This window comes from Neoarius graeffei, chromosome 10, assembly GCF_027579695.1.
Source record: "Neoarius graeffei isolate fNeoGra1 chromosome 10, fNeoGra1.pri, whole genome shotgun sequence".
NCBI classification, from domain to species: Eukaryota; Metazoa; Chordata; class Actinopteri; order Siluriformes; family Ariidae; genus Neoarius; species Neoarius graeffei.
In genome coordinates, this window is record NC_083578.1 from 706,071 (window position 1) to 727,500 (window position 21,430).

The following is a 21,430-nucleotide window of genomic DNA, read 5'->3' on the forward strand; positions in this document are numbered from 1 at the left end:
CAGTGATTCAGTGACTCAATGATACAGTGACTCAGTGATTCAGTAACAGTGATTCAGTAACACTGTGATACAGTGACTTGGTCACACATTGCCTAATCTCCTCAGCCACGCCCTGTAATCTAGTGGAAATCTGTCCCAGAAGAGTGAAGTTTATTATAACAGTGAAGGGGAATAAATCTGGAATGAGTCGTTCAACAAAAACATATCGGTGCAATGGTCAGGGGTGCACATACCTTTGGCCATATAGTGTGGTTCATGATTGGAGATTAGTTTAAAAACCCACTTCACTTTTAAGTAAACAACTGAAGAGAACCTGAAGAGTTAAAGCGAATGCAGGCCCTCTGATGACGGGCGAGACCATCATTTACCCCTGCCCCGCCCCCTCAGGAAATACTGCCCTCCTTTCCCCCTTTTACAAAGTCACTTCACCCACAGGAATGCATGTGTGTGTGTGTGTGTGTGTGTGAGAGAGTACTTCCTGTAGTGTTTATTGTGTTTACGCCCTGGAGACACATCACCATAAAACAGTGAGGGGGGAGAGAGCGAGGCAGAGAGCAAGACAGAGGAGAGAGAGAGACAGACAGAGAGAGAGAGAGAGAGAGAGAGACTAATATATGGCCCTGTCAGTGCTTAATTTGTGAAGTGGGAGGTCCCGGAACGCAGGAGGTGGGTGGGTCTGGCGACTCAAAAAAAAAAAAAGGCGGGGGGGGCGGTTTACTATAACTTTACGCACACACGCCTATTGCATGACATGTATTGCAACAGCACCAGTTATCAAATCCTGGACAACAATGGACAACGCTCAGAATGTTCTCCAAACAGGCACTCAAGTTCACTCTCGCTCTCCACACATACGTTAAGGCGGGGGTCGGGAACCTTTTGGCTGAGAGAGCCATGAAACCACATATTTTTAAATACATTTTCATGAGAGCCATATATAAAAAGTGACGCTGAATACAACTAAAATGCATTTTTACGTATGACCAACAATTTGAGTGTAATATATTCTTTTTCATAATGAAGAGGCTCTTGACATGCCGTCTTCCTCCTGTCCCCCGCTGAATATTTTGACGCAAACGTAGCTTGGCGTGTTTCGAAGTGCCGCTTTATTTCATTGTTTCATCGATGCAATCTTGTCATTGTATAGGCCTATTGGACACAAAGAAGAACCCTCTCACCCCACAAAGGCGAATTCCTCTGTCCATTCCTGTTGAAATGTACGGTAGCCGACCAGTCACCTTTTTTCCCTTTTCGCCATGTTCTTTGTCAAAAGGCTTTGCTTTGCGGACAGCTGACTGACTTTTTCATTAAATGGAGGTGTACTTCTTGATCTCAATGTGAACTGATTCATCTGCGAGCCAGATGCAGTCACCAAAAGAGCCACATCTGGCTCCCGAGCCATTGCAGACCCCTGCGTTAAGGCAACAACTGGATCAACAATTAACAAATGAAACACAGGTTACAATATATTGATGGCCATAATAAAACACAGCAGAGTAAAGACTTAATCTTGCTTGTGTATCTGACTGAGATTATAAAGAAAGTAAATAAATATATATATTAATATATATAATTAATATATATTAAATTATATATTAAATTTATCTTCTAAAATAACAGACTGTACTCATATCGCAACCGGTTTATTTCACCATTGGAGATCATATCACACAAGACATGAGTTAAAGGATCATTTTAAGGATTTAAGTAGGGTATTTAAAAGCATAGCTTAGGATTTCAAGCATATTTCAAGTTTAAAAGCAGTGCCAGCAAACATAAGCGCAATCTCATCTCATTATCTGTAGCCGCTTTATCCTTCTACAGGGTCGCAGGCGAGCTGGATCCTATCCCAGCTGACTACGGGCGAAAGGCGGGGTTCACCCTGGACAAGTCGCCAGGTCATCACAGGGCTGACACATAGACACAGACAACCATTCACACTCACATTCACACCTACGCTCAATTTAGAGTCACCAGTTAACCTAACCTGCATGTCTTTGGGGGAAACCGGAGCACCCGGAGGAAACCCACGCGGAGAACATGCAAACTCTGCACAGAAAGGCCCTCGCCGGCCACGGGGCTCGAACCCAGGACCTTCTTGCTGTGAGGCGACAGCGCTAACTGCTACACCACTGTGCCGCCCTAAGCGCAATCAATTCAAGTAATAGTTAAGAAATAAAGGGTTTACAAAACAAGTTGGAGAATTCATTTAAAAAATTTTAGTAAGCTTTCTTGGTTTTTTGCCATTTTTTCCACAGCGCAAGCTAACTGCTACAAAAAACCCAGTGTTCTATTGAGCGGAAGTATACACCCCATGTCCCTCCCTCTTCCCCTTTCGCATAGATTTTGTGGATGTCATAGGAGAGAAATCAACAACAGATATCAAAATCAAAACCGAACACTAAACAAATTTTTATTTACTTATTTATTTAATTTATTGCTTGATTTTTTTTTTCCCTTTGTGATGGTCACGGAGGTGATCCGATCCATTTAAATAGTTGCCGGAACACCGAATGAAATGAAAATAGCTGCCGGATCCGACAACGGAGGTTCCGGATCTTGTTCCGGCTCAAATTAAGCCCTGGGCCCTGTTAATTCGCAGTTTCGTGAAATTTGTGTGTCACACACACACACACACACACACACAGAGAGTAGATATAATGACACCTATCAGCCAATCAGAAATAGGATTTTTAAATAATTAAATACTATTGGCTGGTGTTGAGTGGTATATCAGATATATTCCGTTCAGCTAGCATGATACTGAACGAGTCGAAGATGAGTAGCTCAATGGAATATATCTGATAGACCACGAAAAAAAACAGCCAATATTATTATTATTATTATTATTATTATTATTATTATTTTATTAATAACCTGTCCTGCCGGAACCTGTCCTGCCGGAACGTTCGCAGCTGGCTACACGATGGATGCATGGGAGCAGTGGCAGGTCGTGTGCCTGGCGATTCTTTCTGTGGAGGACATTGAAGACATCTACCTATTCGGAACCATGATTACAGGACTTTTGCTGATTGGATTAGGCATTGCCCTGGTTTATCGAGGAAATCAGAAAACGGTGACCACTGTCCAAAGCCCCATAAAGCTGCCCAACATGATTGAAGCGGTGGGCAGAGCTGTCGGCACTCAGACTGTGGCTATTCAGAATTTGAACCGCAACATGGATAACATCATGGAGAAGCTTTCGGCTTTGCAAAGGAAATGGATTGATTCGGAGACCAGAATGGACAAACAGAGTGGTCGTGTAAAAGAATGCGTCTACTCGCCCCAAGATCAAACAATCCCAATCTTATCTGCTTTCGACTCCCTCAGACAGCACTGGCCTTGGCCAAGGCCGTTGCTGGGACAACATCTCCCCCTGAAGGTCAGTGCTGTAAGACGCTCTCGCATTCCTTCCCCCACTTCCCATGGTCGCCGCTTTTACCCCCAGCGTGACAAGCGGGTGTGTGACTAGCGCCATCATGGCTGCAGGAACGGACGGCTGTTTGCTTGCGCTGGGTTACCTCTACCTCCTCCCCTCCCCCCCAAGTCCCAAGTTTCTATGTTGTAAAGTGTACTTGTGTTATTTTGTGCTTATGTGCTGAGGTGTTTTTTTAATGTTCCCACACTGTACTCCTCACAGGAGCATAGTGTGGGGGTTGCTATTTTCTCCTCCCCTCTCCTCATGTTACTCTGTATTTTTTCTTTTCATCCCTGTCTTCCTGTCCTGTCTGCTCCCCCTCTGTCAATTGTGTGTACGGTATGTGTATGTAAGGACAGGTTGATGGTCAATTTCGCTGGTACTTGTGACTAGTGACAATAAAGGGTTCATTCATTCATTCATTATTATCCATACACATTCCTTTTGGGTGTTCAGCGCATGCGCATCTTTCTCTTTCAAAATTCTCTCAAAATCTTCCATATTCAATGAAGCAAACCTGGTGGCCATGTTTGTTTACAAATTGTCACAGTTGCTTGCTAGCGTGGAAGTTTTACATCTCCTATGTGTGACGTCATGTTGTCTTGATAACTGTGCAATATCGTAAACCATATTCAACGCTCACTCTCCATTGGGTAGAGTGATGTAATCCACGTAGGATAAACGATATGCTAACAATATTACATGCTCTCGAACCAAATGAATGAAACCCGCTAGAAGGGACTAGAACACATGTTCTATACATCGAAAAAGTGTCCTGTCTGGATAATAATTCCTGATATTTAATGAGCTGCTGTGACGATGTGTGTTTTAGACATCGGTCCTGTTTCCATCACCAGCGATCCCAAACAATTTCAACATGACCTGCAGGAGCTCTTCGTCCAGGTCAGTCCACCTTCAATACCTGACTCTGTGTGTGTGTGTGTGTGTTACAAAGAGGAGATGACAATTTGGCGACAGGATGTATAAGTGTGTGTAGTTGAGTGTGTATATAAATTTGTGTTTACATAACTGTCTAAATGTGTATAGGTTGGTTTGTATGAGTGTGTGTGTGTGTGTGTGTGTGTGTGTGTTTCCCAGGGGGGAGGTGACTGTCCGGAGATGAGTGTTGGAGCGATACATTCAGCTTTGGAAGTTTCTCTGCCTGGATCCTTTATTTACGTTTTTACAGACGCCCGAGCAAAAGATTACAGACGTAAACAGGAAGTGCTGCAGCTGGTGCAGCTCCGGCAGTCCCAAGTAACAGCACGGCATCATGGGATACCATACACACCTGGAAGAAGGACATGATGAACATACACCACTCTGGGTAGTCTGCACACTCACTGTGTGTGTGTGTGTGTGTGTGTGTGTGTGTGTGTGTGTGTGTGTGTGTGTGTGTAGGTTGTGTTTGTGTTAACAGGTGACTGTGGTGATCGCTCTCAGCCTGGTTACAGAGTGTATGAGGAAATCGCAGCCACGAGCTCCGGACAGATCTTCCATCTGGACAAACAGCAAGTTAATGAGGTAACAAACACGCACGCACACACGCACACACACACACACACACACACACACACACACTAAAGGTATGGTGACATTTTACTGATTCACACTTACTGTAAACCTATTACACACCAATCATCTGAAATATCTGTGTGTGTGTGTGTGTGTGTGTGTGTGTGTGTGTGTGTCCACTTACTGACAGACAGAAAGACTCTCTCTCTCTCTCTCTCTCTCTCTCTCTCTATATATATATATATATATATATATATATATATATATATATATATATATAATGTGTATATATATATATATATAGTATAGGCTGACAACAGCTGCTTCCTCTTTGATTTTATGATGAGGAAACCTGTAATGACAAACACATGTGCAGTCAGATCCCAAGGGCATCCCAGAGAGAGAGAGAGAGAGAGAGACAGAGAGAGGGAGAGAGATCGCACACCTTCATAACATAATTTTATGTCTCTATGTTTAAAGATCAGAGGGGTTCCTGTGTGTGTGTGTGTGTGTGTGTGTGTGTGTGTGTGCGCGCAGTATGGATTACTGTTGTTTCCTTTACTAATGCTGAGTAAACGACCTGTGATTCATTCAGCATTTCTCACACTGAGGGATACTCTGGAGCTCCAGATGTGCAACTCACAGCTGGATTGACTTCATCATTTCCTGTTACATTTATAAAGATGTGTAAGGGTTATTAACGCTAATAAATAAACTACTCACACGAAAAAGGATCATAATGTTTACACTGATACACTGATCTGCTGTCTCTCACACACACATCATATACACTGTGTGTGCTTAAAAAGGTGTGTGTGTGTGTGTGTGTGTGTGTGTGTATCAGAGCTTCCTGGCTGTAAAAGTCATTTAGTGTGTGGTTCTTCACTCAGACATGAACACCGTGTCTCAGTGTGTCTCCTCCTGCACTTACACTTGCTGTTTTGAGTGAATCATTGAAAAGTGAATCAGTGAATCAGTGCGTTCACACTGATGAGTCACATGTTGACGTGCATGAACAGATTGTTTTGGAGTTGTTGGAGATCAGATTGAGGTTTATGGATCTGATGTGATGTGAATTTAAAGCCAGTCAGTTAAATTTAAATTCTGCTCAGTGGCTCTGAAACGTAACTGAGACGTGTTTCTGTGGTGGACAAACACTCGCTAATTCTGAGGTCTGAATTTTTGTATTAACCCACCGCTGCACACACACTCTCTCTGAACACTCTCTCTGAACACTCTCTCTGAACACAGCGCAGGTTGGGAAATGTCTTTTTCATTGTTTACACTTCCCATGATAAAGTCTCAGCTCAGTTTGTTCCTGTAATGACGGCACGGTGAAATGACTCGTGCTGTTGTCTTGTCTGTTCAGGTTCTAAAATGGGTTGAGGAGACCGTGCGGGCCATGAAGGTCCATTTGCTCTCTTCAGACCATGAGCTTGGTCAGGAGAGATGGTGGGAGTTGCCCTTTGACCCCAGCCTTAAGGAGGTGACCGTGTCTCTGAGTGGTCCAACACCTCGCATCGAGCTTAGAGACCCTCTGGGTGACTCATCTCATTTATAGTGTGTGTGTGTGTGTGTGTGTGTGTGAGAGTCAGTGATTAAATCTTGGTGTTTCAGGTCGTATTGTTGGTGAGAGACAGGGACTGCGAGAGCTGCTGAACATCCCAAACTCTGTTCTTGTGGTGAACCTGAAGAACCCTCGTCCTGGACTGTGGACACTGAAGGTCTCTCAGATTAACATCATGTTTTTGATCAGCATCACTGCATCAAATGAAACTCACCATGTGCCATTAGTCACAATATTCAGTGTACACAACATTACACCGTTCTACATATACGCTATATTGCCAAAAGTATTTGCTCACCTGCCTTGACTCACATGTGCGCTTAAGTGACATCCCGTTCCTAATCCATAGGGTTCAATATGACGTCGGTCCACCCTTTGCAGCTAGAACAGCTTCAACTCTTCTGGGAAGGCTGTCCACAAGGTTTAGGAGTGTGTTTATGGGAATTTTTGACCATTCTTCCAGAAGCGCATGTGTGAGGTCACACACTGATGTTGGACGAGAAGGCCTGGCTCTCAGTCTCCGCTCTAATTCATCCCAAAGGTGTTCTATCGGGTTGAGGTCAGGACTCTGTGCAGGCCAGTCAAGTTCATCCACACCAGACTCTGTCATCCATGTCTTTCTGGACCTTGCTTTGTGCACTGGTGCACAGTCATGTTGGAAGAGGAGGGGCAGCTCCAAACTGTAAAAACAGTCTGCATGCCGAGGTGCTTGAGTTTATACACCTGTGGCCATGGAAGTGATTGGAACACCTGATTCCGATAATTTGGATGGGTGAGCAAATACTTTTGGCAATATAGTGTACCTATACACACTATGGCCAAAAGTATGTGCCCCCCCCCGACTATTACACCTTGCTTGTTGAATGTCTCACTCCAGATTGAGTCCCCTTCACTGTTATATTGAGCTCCACTCTCCTGGGAAGGCTCTCCACTAGATTTTGGGGCGTGGCTGTTGGATGTGTGTTCATTAGTGAGGTCAGACCCTGACATTGTGATGTTGAGGCGCCAGTTCCAGTTCATCCCGAAGGTGTTCAGTGGGGTTGAGTTCAGTCAGGGCTCTGTGCAGGACACTCGAGTTCTTCACTCCAACCTTCACACACCACGTCTTCATGGAGCTCGCTGTGTGTACAGGAGCATCAGCATGCTGGAGCAGGTTTGTACTCTGAGTTCCAGTGAAGGGAAACTGGAATGTTACAGAAAACAGAGACGTTCTATACAACTGTGTGGTTTAAACTTTGTGGAAACATTTTGGAGAAGAACCACATATGGGTGTGACGGTCAGGGAGCACATACTTTTGGCTGTATAGTGCACCTATGTAATGTATATATCACTTTAATATGCTACAACTGCATTTTTAGACATGATGTCATGATCATTTTGTTATTCGTGTTATAATGTTGATGATCTCACACATTTTACAAAACATTGAGGCCAAATTTGCCTGAATTAACAAATATTAATTGAACTGCAAAATATTTTATGAATTTAAAATTAAATACATTAGCATACAGATTAGTTAGTAATTAGCAAGCCAATTTGAATTTTTTTCAGTTACGTCTGCCTGGTCCTAAAGCCTGTCGAATTTTAGCCAACAGTTAGAATAAGACTGAAAGCTCTGAGTGATTTGTGGCGTTTATTATTTATGGAGAACCTGCTCCAGTAATGTGGGCGTGGTCAGTCCTCTGCTGTCTGCTCTGGTCAGGAATGGTGTATTGTAGCATGGCCTCTGTTTGTCTCTGTCCAGCACGTGGACATTGTTGTCCTAAAGCAGTGTAAATGGTTGAATTACAGATGTCGTAGAGGAGTTCAGATGGAAAACCTCAAATACCTGATAAAACACACAGCTAGAACCTGTACTGTTTCACACACACAATGACCTGGATGACTGAACATCCTCACACACACGTGTCTGTAAGGTGTGTTATGTTTGTGTAGGTAGCGTGTAGTGGGCGACACACACTCCGAGTCACTGGAGTTAGTAACCTGGACTTCAGAGCTGGTTTCTCCACTTCAGTTGTCACTGAATTCAACAGGACCAGAGAACGACCCGTCAGAGGTGAAAGATCATCGGAAGGAAGCTCACTGTGGGTCTGTTTCATTTCCAACACTCTGTGTGTGTGTGTGTGTGTGTGTGTGTGTGTGTGTGTGTGTGTGTGGTTCCTCAGGTGTTCCTGTGCATGTACTTCTGAAATGTTCAGGTCTGAACCCTCCTGGTGTGCTCAGTAGTGTGGTGTTGGTGTCAAAGCGTGGTGAGGATCTGCTCAGCGTGTCACTTCCTGTTCCTGTGGATGGAGGAGTGAGTGGAGTATGGAATGTTCCAGAGATACAAACTCCATCTGAAGGCTTTTTCATTAAAGTTAAGGGGAAAGATGGAGGCGGATTTGACTTCCATCGACTCTCCAGTGTTTTATACACCAACATTATTCCAGGTGATTTCCAGCATTTTTCTCTCCCCACTCTCTCTCTCCTCTCTCTCCTCTCCTTTATCTCCTCTCTCTCCTCTCCTCTCTCTCCTCTCCTCTCCTTTATCTCCTCTCTCTCCTCTCCTCTCTCTCCTCTCTCTCCTCTCCTCTCCTCTCCTTTATCTCCTCTCTCTCCTCTCCTCTCTCTCCTCTCCTCTCCTTTATCTCCTCTCTCTCCTCTCTCTCCTCTCCTCTCTCTCCTCTCCTTCAGTTTGTTAATAAATATTAGCAAACTGAAACTGGTGGTGTAGTGGTTAACACTGTCACCTCACAGCAAGTAGGTTGTGGGTTCAAGCCCAGTGGCTGACGGGGGTCTTTCTGTGTGGAGTTTGAATGTTCTCCCCATGTCTGAGTGGGTTTCCTCTGGGTGCTCCACTTTCGCCCACAGTCCAAAGACATGCGGGTTAAGTTCATGTGGGGCAGCCTTGGGCTGAGGTTGGGCTGAAGTGCCCTTGAGGGAGTTCCCAACCCCCAACTGTTCCCGGGTGCTGTAGTATAGCTTCCCACTGCTCTGTGTGTGTGTGTGTGTGTGTGTGTGTGTGTGTGTGTGTGTGTGTGTGTGTGTGTGTGTGTGTTCACTGCTTCAGATGGTTTGAATACAGAGAGGAATTTTAATGTTTGAGTTTAGATGTGATAAATAAAGTTGTTGTTCTTCTTTTTCTGTTCTTCTTGTTACTGTGTGAGCTTCCTCTCTCATGTCCCTTTCTCCTGGTGTTTTTGTTTTTTTCATGTTCAGTCGTTCCTGTGGTGGAGATGCCCTCTGTGCTGCGTGGTGTGTTAATGCACAGTGTGTTAATTGACTGCAGTGTACAGAGTGACCTTCCCTTCACACTCACCTTCAGGAAGGACGAAGAGATGCTGGGACATCAGAACAGCTACCAGTCAGAGGGTTTTATATATATATATAGCCCTGTACACGCCGCACTGTACACGCCGCACTGTACACGCCGCACTGTACACACCGCACTGTACACGCTGCACTAAACACGCTGCGCTGTACACACTGCACAATTCACACCACACTGTACACACTGCACCACACTGCACACGCCACACTATACACACCACCCTGTACACGCCGCACTGCACACGCCACACTATACACACCACACTGTACACGCCGCACTGCACATGCCACACTATACACACCACCCTGTTCACGCCGCACTGCACACGCCACACTATACACACCACACTGTACACGCCGCACTGCACATGCCACACTATACACACCACCCTGTACACGCCGCACTGCACACGCCACACTATACACACCACCCTGTTCACGCCGCACTGCACACGCCACACTATACACACCACACTGTACACGCCGCACTGCACATGCCACACTATACACACCACCCTGTACACGCCGCACTGCACATGCCACACTATACACACCACACTGTACACGCCGCACTGCACATGCCACACTATACACACCACCCTGTACACGTCGCACTGCACACGCCACACTATACACACCACCCTGTTCACGCCGCACTGCACACGCCACACTATACACACCACACTGTACACGCCGCACTGCACACGCCACACTATACACACCACCCTGTACACGCCGCACTGCACATGCCACACTATACACACCACACTGTACACGCCGCACTGCACATGCCACACTATACACACCACACTGTACACGCCGCACTGCACACGCCACACTATACACACCACACTGTACACGCCGCACTGCACATGCCACACTATACACACCACCCTGTACACGCCGCACTGCACACGCCACACTATACACACCACACTGTACACGCCGCACTGCACATGCCACACTATACACACCACCCTGTACACGCCGCACTGCACACGCCACACTATACACACCACCCTGTTCACGCCGCACTGCACACGCCACACTATACACACCACACTGTACACGCCGCACTGCACATGCCACACTATACACACCACACTGTACACGCCGCACTGCACATGCCACACTATACACACCACACTGTACACGCCGCACTGCACATGCCACACTATACACACCACACTGTACACGCCGCACTGCACATGCCACACTATACACACCACACTGTACACGCCACACTATACACACCACACTGTACACGCCGCACTGCACATGCCACACTATACACACCACACTGTACACGCCGCACTGCACACGCCACACTATACACACCACCGTGTACACGCCGCACTGCACACGCCACACTATACACACCACCCTGTACACGCCGCACTGCACACGCCACACTATACACACCACACTGTACACGCCGCACTGCACATGCCACACTATACACACCACCCTGTACACGCCGCACTGCACACGCCACACTATACACACCACCCTGTTCACGCCGCACTGCACACGCCACACTATACACACCACACTGTACACGCCGCACTGCACATGCCACACTATACACACCACACTGTACACGCCGCACTGCACATGCCACACTATACACACCACACTGTACACGCCGCACTGCACATGCCACACTATACACACCACACTGTACACGCCGCACTGCACATGCCACACTATACACACCACACTGTACACGCCGCACTGCACATGCCACACTATACACACCACACTGTACACGCCGCACTATTCACACTGCACTATACACACACTGCACTATACACACCGCACCGTACACACTACACAATTCACACCACACTGTACACGCTGCACCGCACTGTACACGCCGCACTGTACACGCCGCACTAAACACGCCGCACTAAACACGCCGCGCTGTACACACTGCACAATTCACACCACACTGTACACACTGCACCGCACTGTACACGCCGCACTGTACACGCCGCACTAAACATGCTGCGCTGTACACACTGCACAATTCACACCACACTGTACACACTGCACCGCACTGTACACGCCGCACTGTACACGCCACACTAAACACGCCGCGCTGTACACACTGCACAATTCACACCACACTGTACACACTGCACCGCACTGTACATGCCGCACTGTACACGCCGCACTAAACATGCTGCGTTGTACACACTGCACAATTCACACCACACTGTACACACTGCACCGCACTGTACACGCCGCACTGTACACGCCGCACTGTACACGTTGCACTAAACACGCCGCGCTGTACACACTGCACAATTCACACCACACTGTACACACTGCACCGCACTGTACACGCCGCACTAAACACGCCACGCTGTACACACTGCACAATTCACACCATACTGTACACACTGCACCGCACTGTACACGCCGCACTGTACACGCCGCACTAAACACGCCGTGCTGTACACACTGCACATTTCACACCACACTGTACACGCCGCACTGTACACGCCGCACTGTACACACCGCACTGTACACAACACACTGTACATACCGCACTGCACACACTGCACTGTACACGCCGCACTATACACACTGCACTGTACATACTGCACTGTACACGCCGCACTGTACACACTGCACTGTACACTACACACTATACGTTCCGCACTGTACATGCCGCACTGTACACACTGCACTGTACACTCCACACTATACATTCCGCACTATACACACCGCGCTGTACATACTGCGCTGTACATACTGCACTATACACACTGCACTGTACACTCCACACTATACATACCGCACTGCACACACCAAACTGTAGACCCCACACTATACATTCCGCACTGTACACACCACGCTGTACACACCGCAATGTACACACCGCACTGTACATACTGCACTGTACATACCCCACTATACATACTGCACTATACACACTGCACTGTACACTCCACACTATACATACCGCACTGCACACACCAAACTGTAGACTCCACACTATACATACCGCACTGTACACTCCACACTATACATACTGCACTGTACACGCCGCGCTGTACACGCCGCGCTGTACACGCCGCGCTGTACACGCCGCGCTGTACACGCCGCGCTGTACACGCCGCGATGTACACTCCACACTATACATACTGCACTGTACATACCGCACTATACATACCGCACTATACACACTGCACTGTACACTCCACACTATACATACTGCACTGTACACGCCGCACTGTACACGCCGCACTGTACACGCCGCACTGTACACGCCGCACTGTAGACACTGCACTGTACACTCCACACTGTACACGCCGCACTGTACACACTGCACTATACATACTGCACTGTACATACCGCACTATACACACCGCACTGTACACTCCACACTATACATACTGCACTGTACACACCGCACTATACACACCGCGCTGTACACACCGTGCTGTACACACTGCGCTGTACACACCGCACTGTACACTCCACACTATACATACTGCACTGTACATACCGCACTATATATACTGCACTATACACACTGCACTGTACACTCCACACTATACATACCGCACTGTACACTCCACACTATACATACTGCACTGTACACGCCGCACTGTACACGCCGCACTGTACACACCGCACTGTACACGCCGCGCTGTACACACCGCGATGTACACTCCACACTATACATACTGCACTGTACATACCGCACTATACATACCGCACTATACACACTGCACTGTACACTCCACACTATACATACTGCACTGTACATGCCGCACTGTACACGCCATACTGTACACGCCGCACTGTACACGCCGCACTGTAGACACTGCACTGTACACTCCACACTGTACACACTGCACTATACATACTGCACTGTACATACCGCACTATACACACCGCACTGTACACTCCACACTATACATACTGCACTGTACATACCGCACTATACACACCGCGCTGTACACACCGTGCTGTACACACTGCGCTGTACACACCGCACTGTACACTCCACACTATACATACTGCACTGTACATACCGCGCTATATATACTGCACTATACACACTGCACTGTACACTCCACACTATACATACCAAACTGTACACTCCACAGTATACATTTCGCACTGTACACGCTGCACTGTACACTCCGCACTGTACACACTGCACTGTACACACTGCACTGTACACGCCGCACTGTACACTCCGCACTGTACACACTGCACTGTACACACTGCACTGTACACGCCGCACTGTACACACTGCACTGTACACTCCACACTATACTTTCCGCACTGTACACGCCGCACTGTACACACTGCACTGTACACTCCACACTATACATTCCGCACTGTACACTCCACACTGTACACAACGCACTGTACACACCGCAATGTACACACCACACTGTACACACTGCACTGTACATAACGCACTATACATACCGCACTATACACACTGCACTGTACACTCCACACTATACATACCACACTGCACACACAGAACTGTACACTCCACACTATACATACTGCACTGTATGCACCGCACTGTACACACTGCACTGTACACTCCACACTATACATACTGCACTGTACACACCACTGTACACACTGCACTGTACACTCCACACTATACATTCCGCACTGTACACGCTGCACTGTACATGCCGCACTGTACACGCCGCACTGTACACACTGCACTGTACACTCCACACTATACATACCACACTATACACACTGCACTGTACACTCTACACTGTACACACCACACTGTACACACCGCACTGTACACACCGCACTGCACACACTGCACTGTACACGCCGCACTGTACACACTGCACTGTACACTCCACACTATACATTCCGCACTGTACACGCCGCACTGTACACACTGCACTGTACACTCCACACTATACATTCCGCACTGTACACTCCACACTGTACACAACGCACTGTACACACCGCAATGTACACGCCACACTGTACACACTGCACTGTACATACCGCACTATACATACCGCACTATACACACTGCACTGTACACTCCACACTATACATACCACACTGCACACACAGAACTGTACACTCCACACTATACATACTGCACTGTATGCACCACACTGTACACACTGCACTGTACACTCCACACTATACACACCGCACTGTACACACCGCACTGTACACTCCACACTATACACACTGCACTGTGCACACCGCGCTGTACACTCCACACTATACACACCGCACTGTGCACACCGCGCTGTACACTCCACACTATACACACCGCACTGTACACACCGCACTGTACACTCCACACTATACATACCACACTATACACACTGCACTGTACACTCTACACTGTACACACCACACTGTACACACTGCACTGTACACACTGCACTGTACACGCCGCACTGTACACACTGCACTGTACACTCCACACTATACATTCCGCACTGTACACGCCGCACTGTACACACTGCACTGTACACTCCACACTATACATTCCGCACTGTACACTCCACACTGTACACAACGCACTGTACACACCGCAATGTACACACCACACTGTACACACTGCACTGTACATACCGCACTATACATACCGCACTATACACACTGCACTGTACACTCCACACTATACATACCACACTGCACACACAGAACTGTACACTCCACACTATACATACTGCACTGCATGCACCGCACTGTACACACTGCACTGTACACTCCACACTGTACACACCACACTGTACACGCCACACTGTACACACTGCACTATACATACTGCACTGTACACACCGCACTATACACACTGCACTGTACACTCCACACTATACATACTGCACTGTACACACCACTGTACACACTGCACTGTACACTCCACACTATACATTCCGCACTGTACACGCTGCACTGTACACACTGCACTGTACATGCCGCACTGTACACACTGCACTGTACACTCCACACTATACATTCCGCACTGTACACGCCGCACTGTACACACTGCACTGTACACTCCACACTATACATTCCGCACTGTACACTCCACACTGTACACAACGCACTGTACACACCGCAATGTACACACCACACTGTACACACTGCACTGTACATACCGCACTATACATACCGCACTATACACACTGCACTGTACACTCCACACTATACATACCACACTGCACACACAGAACTGTACACTCCACACTATACATACTGCACTGCATGCACCGCACTGTACACACTGCACTGTACACTCCACACTGTACACACCACACTGTACACGCCACACTGTACACACTGCACTATACATACTGCACTGTACACACCGCACTATACACACTGCACTGTACACTCCACACTATACATACTGCACTGTACACACCACTGTACACACTGCACTGTACACTCCACACTATACATTCCGCACTGTACACGCTGCACTGTACACACTGCACTGTACATGCCGCACTGTACACGCCGCACTGTACACACTGCACTGTACACTCCACACTATACACACCGCACTGTACACACCGCACTGTACACTCCACACTATACACACTGCACTGTGCACACCGCGCTGTACACTCCACACTATACATACTGCACTGTACACACCGCACTGTACACTCCACACTATACATACCACACTATACACACTGCACTGTACACTCTACACTGTACACACCACACTGTACTTACCACACTATACACACTGCACTCTACACTGTACACACCGCACTGTACACACCGCACTGTACACACTGCACTGTACACACCGCGCTGTACACACCACACTGTACACTCCACACTATACATACCACACTATACACACTGCACTGTACACACCACACTGTACACACCACACTGTACACACCGCACTGTACACACTGCACTGTACACACCGCACTGTACACACCGCGCTGTACACTCCACACTATACACACCGCACTGTACACTCCACACTGTACACACCGCACTGTACACACTGCACTGTACACACCGCACTGTACACACCACGCTGTACACTCCACACTATACACACCGCACTGTACACACCACACTGTACACACCGCACTGTACACACTGCACTGTACACACCGCACTGTACACACCGCGCTGTACACTCCACACTATACACACCGCACTGTACACTCCACACTATACATACCACACTATACACACTGCACTGTACACTCTACACTATACATACTGCACTGTACACACCGCGCTATACACACTGCACTATACACACTGCGCTATACACACATTATGATACATTTGTAAAGTACAGTGCTTATGCGAAAATGATCAGGATGATCTTGGAATGTTTCAGCCTTAAGAAAGATCACAGATGGACCTTGGGGGGGTCAGAAACTTTGAGGGTGTCAGAAATGAGGGTTTATGGTTCACCTATGTGTCTGTACTGGTGAGTGTCAAAATGATTTGTCTGTGTAATTTTTAGGTCTTCTACCAATGCATCATGGGAAATTCTTCATGTTTCTGCCAGAGATGAGGGAATATACAAGTGTGTGGCTCAGAGCACTGCAGGAATTGGACAAGCGTACACACACTTCAGTGTCATAGGTCTTTGACTCTCTCTCTCTCTCTCTCTCTCTCTCTCTCTCTCTCACACACACACTTTACTTTAAGCTAACTCTGAATTTATTTATCACTTGTCATGTCTCTATAACGCTCATTTTGCTTTATGGTGTGTGTGTGTGTGTGTGTGTGTGTGTGTAAAATTGCTGATATAGCACCCCCCATGTTAGATCATAGCATATCTGAGGTTATAGCTGTAGTTGGTGAACCTGTCACTCTGCCATGTGTGCTGATGGATGGAACTCCACTTCCTGAGATCATCTGGACTCGTAATGGACAGAGGGTAGGAGTAAATTCTAAAACCTTGAGCTCATCCTGCTGGCGCATGTGTGTGTGTGGGAGGGGAAACAGGTTGATGTGTTCTGGGTTTTTTGCACCCTGTAGGTCCAGAGCAGCGAGTGGATCTCCATCAGGAGTGATGGCAGTCTGCACATGAAGAGAGCTGCACCAGAGCATGCTGGGAAATACATGTGCACTGCTGTGAATGTGGCAGGATCAGAGAACGTCACGGTCACACTGCAGATCCACAGTGAGGGGCAGGACACACTGAGGCACAACTCAAAGTGAACGTGTTTCACATTTTATATAAGAGTTCCAATATAGGTTCTGATATGGGTTCTGAGTTCTAGTATAAGTTCTGAGTTCTGTTATGGGTTCTGGGTTCTGATAAGGGGTTTGATATTGGTTCTGAGTTCTAGTATAAATTCTGAGTTCTGATATGGTACAGGTTCTGATAAGGGTTCTGCTATGGGTTCTGAGTTCTGGTCCAGGTTCTGATGTGTATTTGTTCTGCAGTTCCTCCTGTGATCTCGGCTGCTGCAGCTCATTATGAAGCTGCTGAAGGAGTGTCTGTTTCTCTGCCATGTGAAACAACTGGAATTCCAAAACCTTCCATAACCTGGACCAAGGTCACACACTCAACACACTCAACACTCAACACACTACACACACTCAATATACTCAACACTGAACACTCAACACACTCAACACTGAACACACATAAGACTGAACACTCAACACACCAAATTCACTCAACACTGAACACTCAACACACTCTGAACACACTCAACACTGAATACACTCAACACACTCAACATATTCAACACTGAACACTCAACACTCTGAACACTGAACACACACAACACTGAGCACTCAACACACCCAATTCACTGAACACTCAACATACTCAACACTCTGAACACACTCAACACAGAACACTCTGAAAACACAACACTGAATACACTGAACACACTCAACACATTCAACACACTCAACATTGAACACACTCGGCACACTCAATACACTCAATACACTTAACGCTGAACGCTCTCAACACACTCAACACCCTGAACATTCAATACACTCAATACACTCAACACACTCAACATACTCAATACACTCAACACTCAACCTACTAAACACACTCAACACTCTCAACACACTCAACACTGAATACATTCGACACTCAACACTGAACACACTGATTGAACAGATATCTAACAGCAATTAATTCAGATCAGTGACCATCAACATTCCACTATTTGCAGATTGATCATATTTATCTATTTATTTATTTGTTTATTTGAACAGCCTTCTTTAACATGTATGAAGTTCATGTGAATTGCTGTTTAAATCCATCCTGCTCTTATTATCTCCCCCTCTCTCCATCTCTCTATCTCTCTGTGTCTCCCACTGTTTTTCTCTGACCTCTCTCTCTCTCTCTCTCTCTCTCTCTCTCTCTCTCTCTCTCTGTCCTGATCCTCTGTGCCCTCGGATGTTTATCTTTCCTCTGAGTTGTTGGAAATGATGGATTATTGAGCAGAGGCAGAAGGACTGCTGTTAGTTTAAAGTCTGACTGCTGAACTCATCACGCTATAAATCAGAGGAACCACAGAGTGAGAACATACAGAGTGTAGAACCTGGATTAGGGCTGGAGTGATGTACAAATAGGCTGTGATTAATTAAATCTCTCTCTCTCTCAGGGTGAGGAGCCCATCTCCTCTCCTCCGCAGTCTGATGGGAGTTTGTTGATCTTCAGTTTAACTGCAGCAGATTCAGGACGTTATGTGTGCACAGCGAGCAGCTCAGCAGGACAAACACGCAGAGAGATCACTCTCACTGTCCACTGTAAGACCTGCTGAAAGACAGACAGGCATAGAGACAGACAGAGAGAGAGAGAGAGAGAGAGAGACAGATAAACACAGTTAAACTTTAAATTTTTATTTCAGCAAAGCCCCGTATCCTTGGAGCATATGAGCACACTGAGGTCATTAACACCACAGTTGAGGAGGGGGCAGAGGTCATCCTGCCATGTGAAGTTGAGGGAAGCCCCGCCCCCACTGTGTCTTGGAGGCATAATGGACAGCTCCTCCCACCAGTCACTGCCTGGTAGGCCTCACTCTATTTCTATTGTAGTAAGAAGAACTGTGTTGAGTGGTGACAGGTCATTAGAACTATTCCTCAGGCTCCACATAAACTCTATACACACTGTATAAACTCTATACACACTCTGTATAAACTCTATACACTCTGTATAAACTCTATACACACTCTGTATAAACTCTATACACACTCTGTATAAACTCTATACACACGCACTAGAAATTATATAAACCCATTACAAACCTTGTATAAACCCTTATAAAAGTATTTGCTATGTTCTTGTCGTGCAATGATTGAAGAAGATGTACAGCGTGTGCAGAGTGAAAGCAGGGACTCCGGCAGGACGAGCTCTGACATCATAACTGAAAGTGTCTTTTAGGTTTTTGTGATTTGACTCTCCTGCTACAACAATCACTCCCTCCTGCTGTGCAGATATTTGATGTTAACGCCATTGTGTAGCTTAGCTAGGGCTAGCTGAATGTTAGACGACACATGTGGCCATCGGACTGCTAACCTCAACCCCTCACCCTACAGCCGATAGTGTTTCCTGTGGACTGGGGGAATCCTGAGGTTCAGAATGGGGACTGTGTGTGTGTGTGTGTGTGTGTGTGTACAGGTTCACAGTTTTGCCGTCCAGCTCTTTGAAGATCAGAAATGTTCAGCTGAATGACAGTAACATTTACACCTGCATTGCTGAGAACCCAGCGGGCGTGAACACACTGACCTACAGTCTACACGTCCAGGGTAATTAACACACATCAGGTAATTAACACACATTTTGGTTGTCTTAGTTGTACTGCTGTGCTCTGTCCATAGTGCCGCCGAGAATTGTGGGTCAGCAGGAAGAGGAAGTGAATGCTGTAGAAGGTCATATGGTCTCTCTTGAGTGTGATGTGCAAAAACACTCGGCTCCTGAAATCATCTGGACGAGAGACGGACAGCTGCTGCAGCTCAGTTCTGGTGTTCGTATCCTGTCAGGTAACATGCAGAAACATAATCATCACCACCGTGTCACCAGTGTGACAGTGTTAATAAGGTGATGTCACTTCCTAATTTAAAGGTAGTAAGACACTGCAGATCTCCAGAGTGCAGCAGCAGGATGCAGGGCAGTACGTCTGCACAGCAACCAGCTCAGCAGGACAGGACCAGAAGAGCATCATGCTGAACGTTTATGGTGTGTATTGCTCCATATTTTAAGTTTTATATCAGTTCCTTTACTCAACAGTTCAAATAAACATTATTAACATATTCATTACATTCTAATTGTTTATTACTGTATATTATTTTACATGTTTCTATCACGAGCCTCTTTTACTCCTGTCCATTGTTTTAGCCCCGCCTACTCTACTCCCACTGCCACACTCAGAGTCAGAGATCATGACCCCTCACATTGGATCATCAGTTACACTGAGCTGTAAGGCACCAGGTGTACCTGAGCCTGTGGTCACATGGTACAGAAATGGACAGAAGGTGAACTCTGGGGGAAGCCTGCAGCTCGCTGGCCAGAAACTGACCATAAACAGCATGCAGGTGAGTTTACTGACCAATCACTGACCGGCTACTGACTAATCACTGAACAGTCACTGACCAGCTACTGACAAATCACTGAACAGTCACTGGC

General features: G+C 46.9%; 1 protein-coding gene across 2 annotated transcripts in view; it reads left to right on the plus strand.

Moving 5' to 3' along the window:
- The window catches only part of hmcn2 (hemicentin 2), a 90,629-nt gene that overhangs the window by 6,690 nt on the left and 62,509 nt on the right, over window positions 1–21,430 (plus strand). For both annotated transcript variants that reach the window (XM_060931033.1, XM_060931034.1), the window contains exons 2-19: window positions 4,251–4,321; window positions 4,517–4,675; window positions 4,820–4,942; window positions 6,303–6,474; window positions 6,551–6,657; window positions 8,437–8,557; window positions 8,667–8,930; window positions 9,700–9,844; window positions 17,291–17,412; window positions 17,583–17,710; window positions 17,812–17,956; window positions 18,223–18,335; window positions 19,410–19,554; window positions 19,656–19,815; window positions 20,426–20,553; window positions 20,626–20,787; window positions 20,870–20,983; window positions 21,143–21,339. In XM_060931033.1, coding sequence (XP_060787016.1) covers window positions 4,251–4,321; window positions 4,517–4,675; window positions 4,820–4,942; window positions 6,303–6,474; window positions 6,551–6,657; window positions 8,437–8,557; window positions 8,667–8,930; window positions 9,700–9,844; window positions 17,291–17,412; window positions 17,583–17,710; window positions 17,812–17,956; window positions 18,223–18,335; window positions 19,410–19,554; window positions 19,656–19,815; window positions 20,426–20,553; window positions 20,626–20,787; window positions 20,870–20,983; window positions 21,143–21,339 — 2,576 coding nt within the window. The remainder of the gene's footprint in view (window positions 1–4,250; window positions 4,322–4,516; window positions 4,676–4,819; window positions 4,943–6,302; window positions 6,475–6,550; window positions 6,658–8,436; window positions 8,558–8,666; window positions 8,931–9,699; window positions 9,845–17,290; window positions 17,413–17,582; window positions 17,711–17,811; window positions 17,957–18,222; window positions 18,336–19,409; window positions 19,555–19,655; window positions 19,816–20,425; window positions 20,554–20,625; window positions 20,788–20,869; window positions 20,984–21,142; window positions 21,340–21,430) is intronic.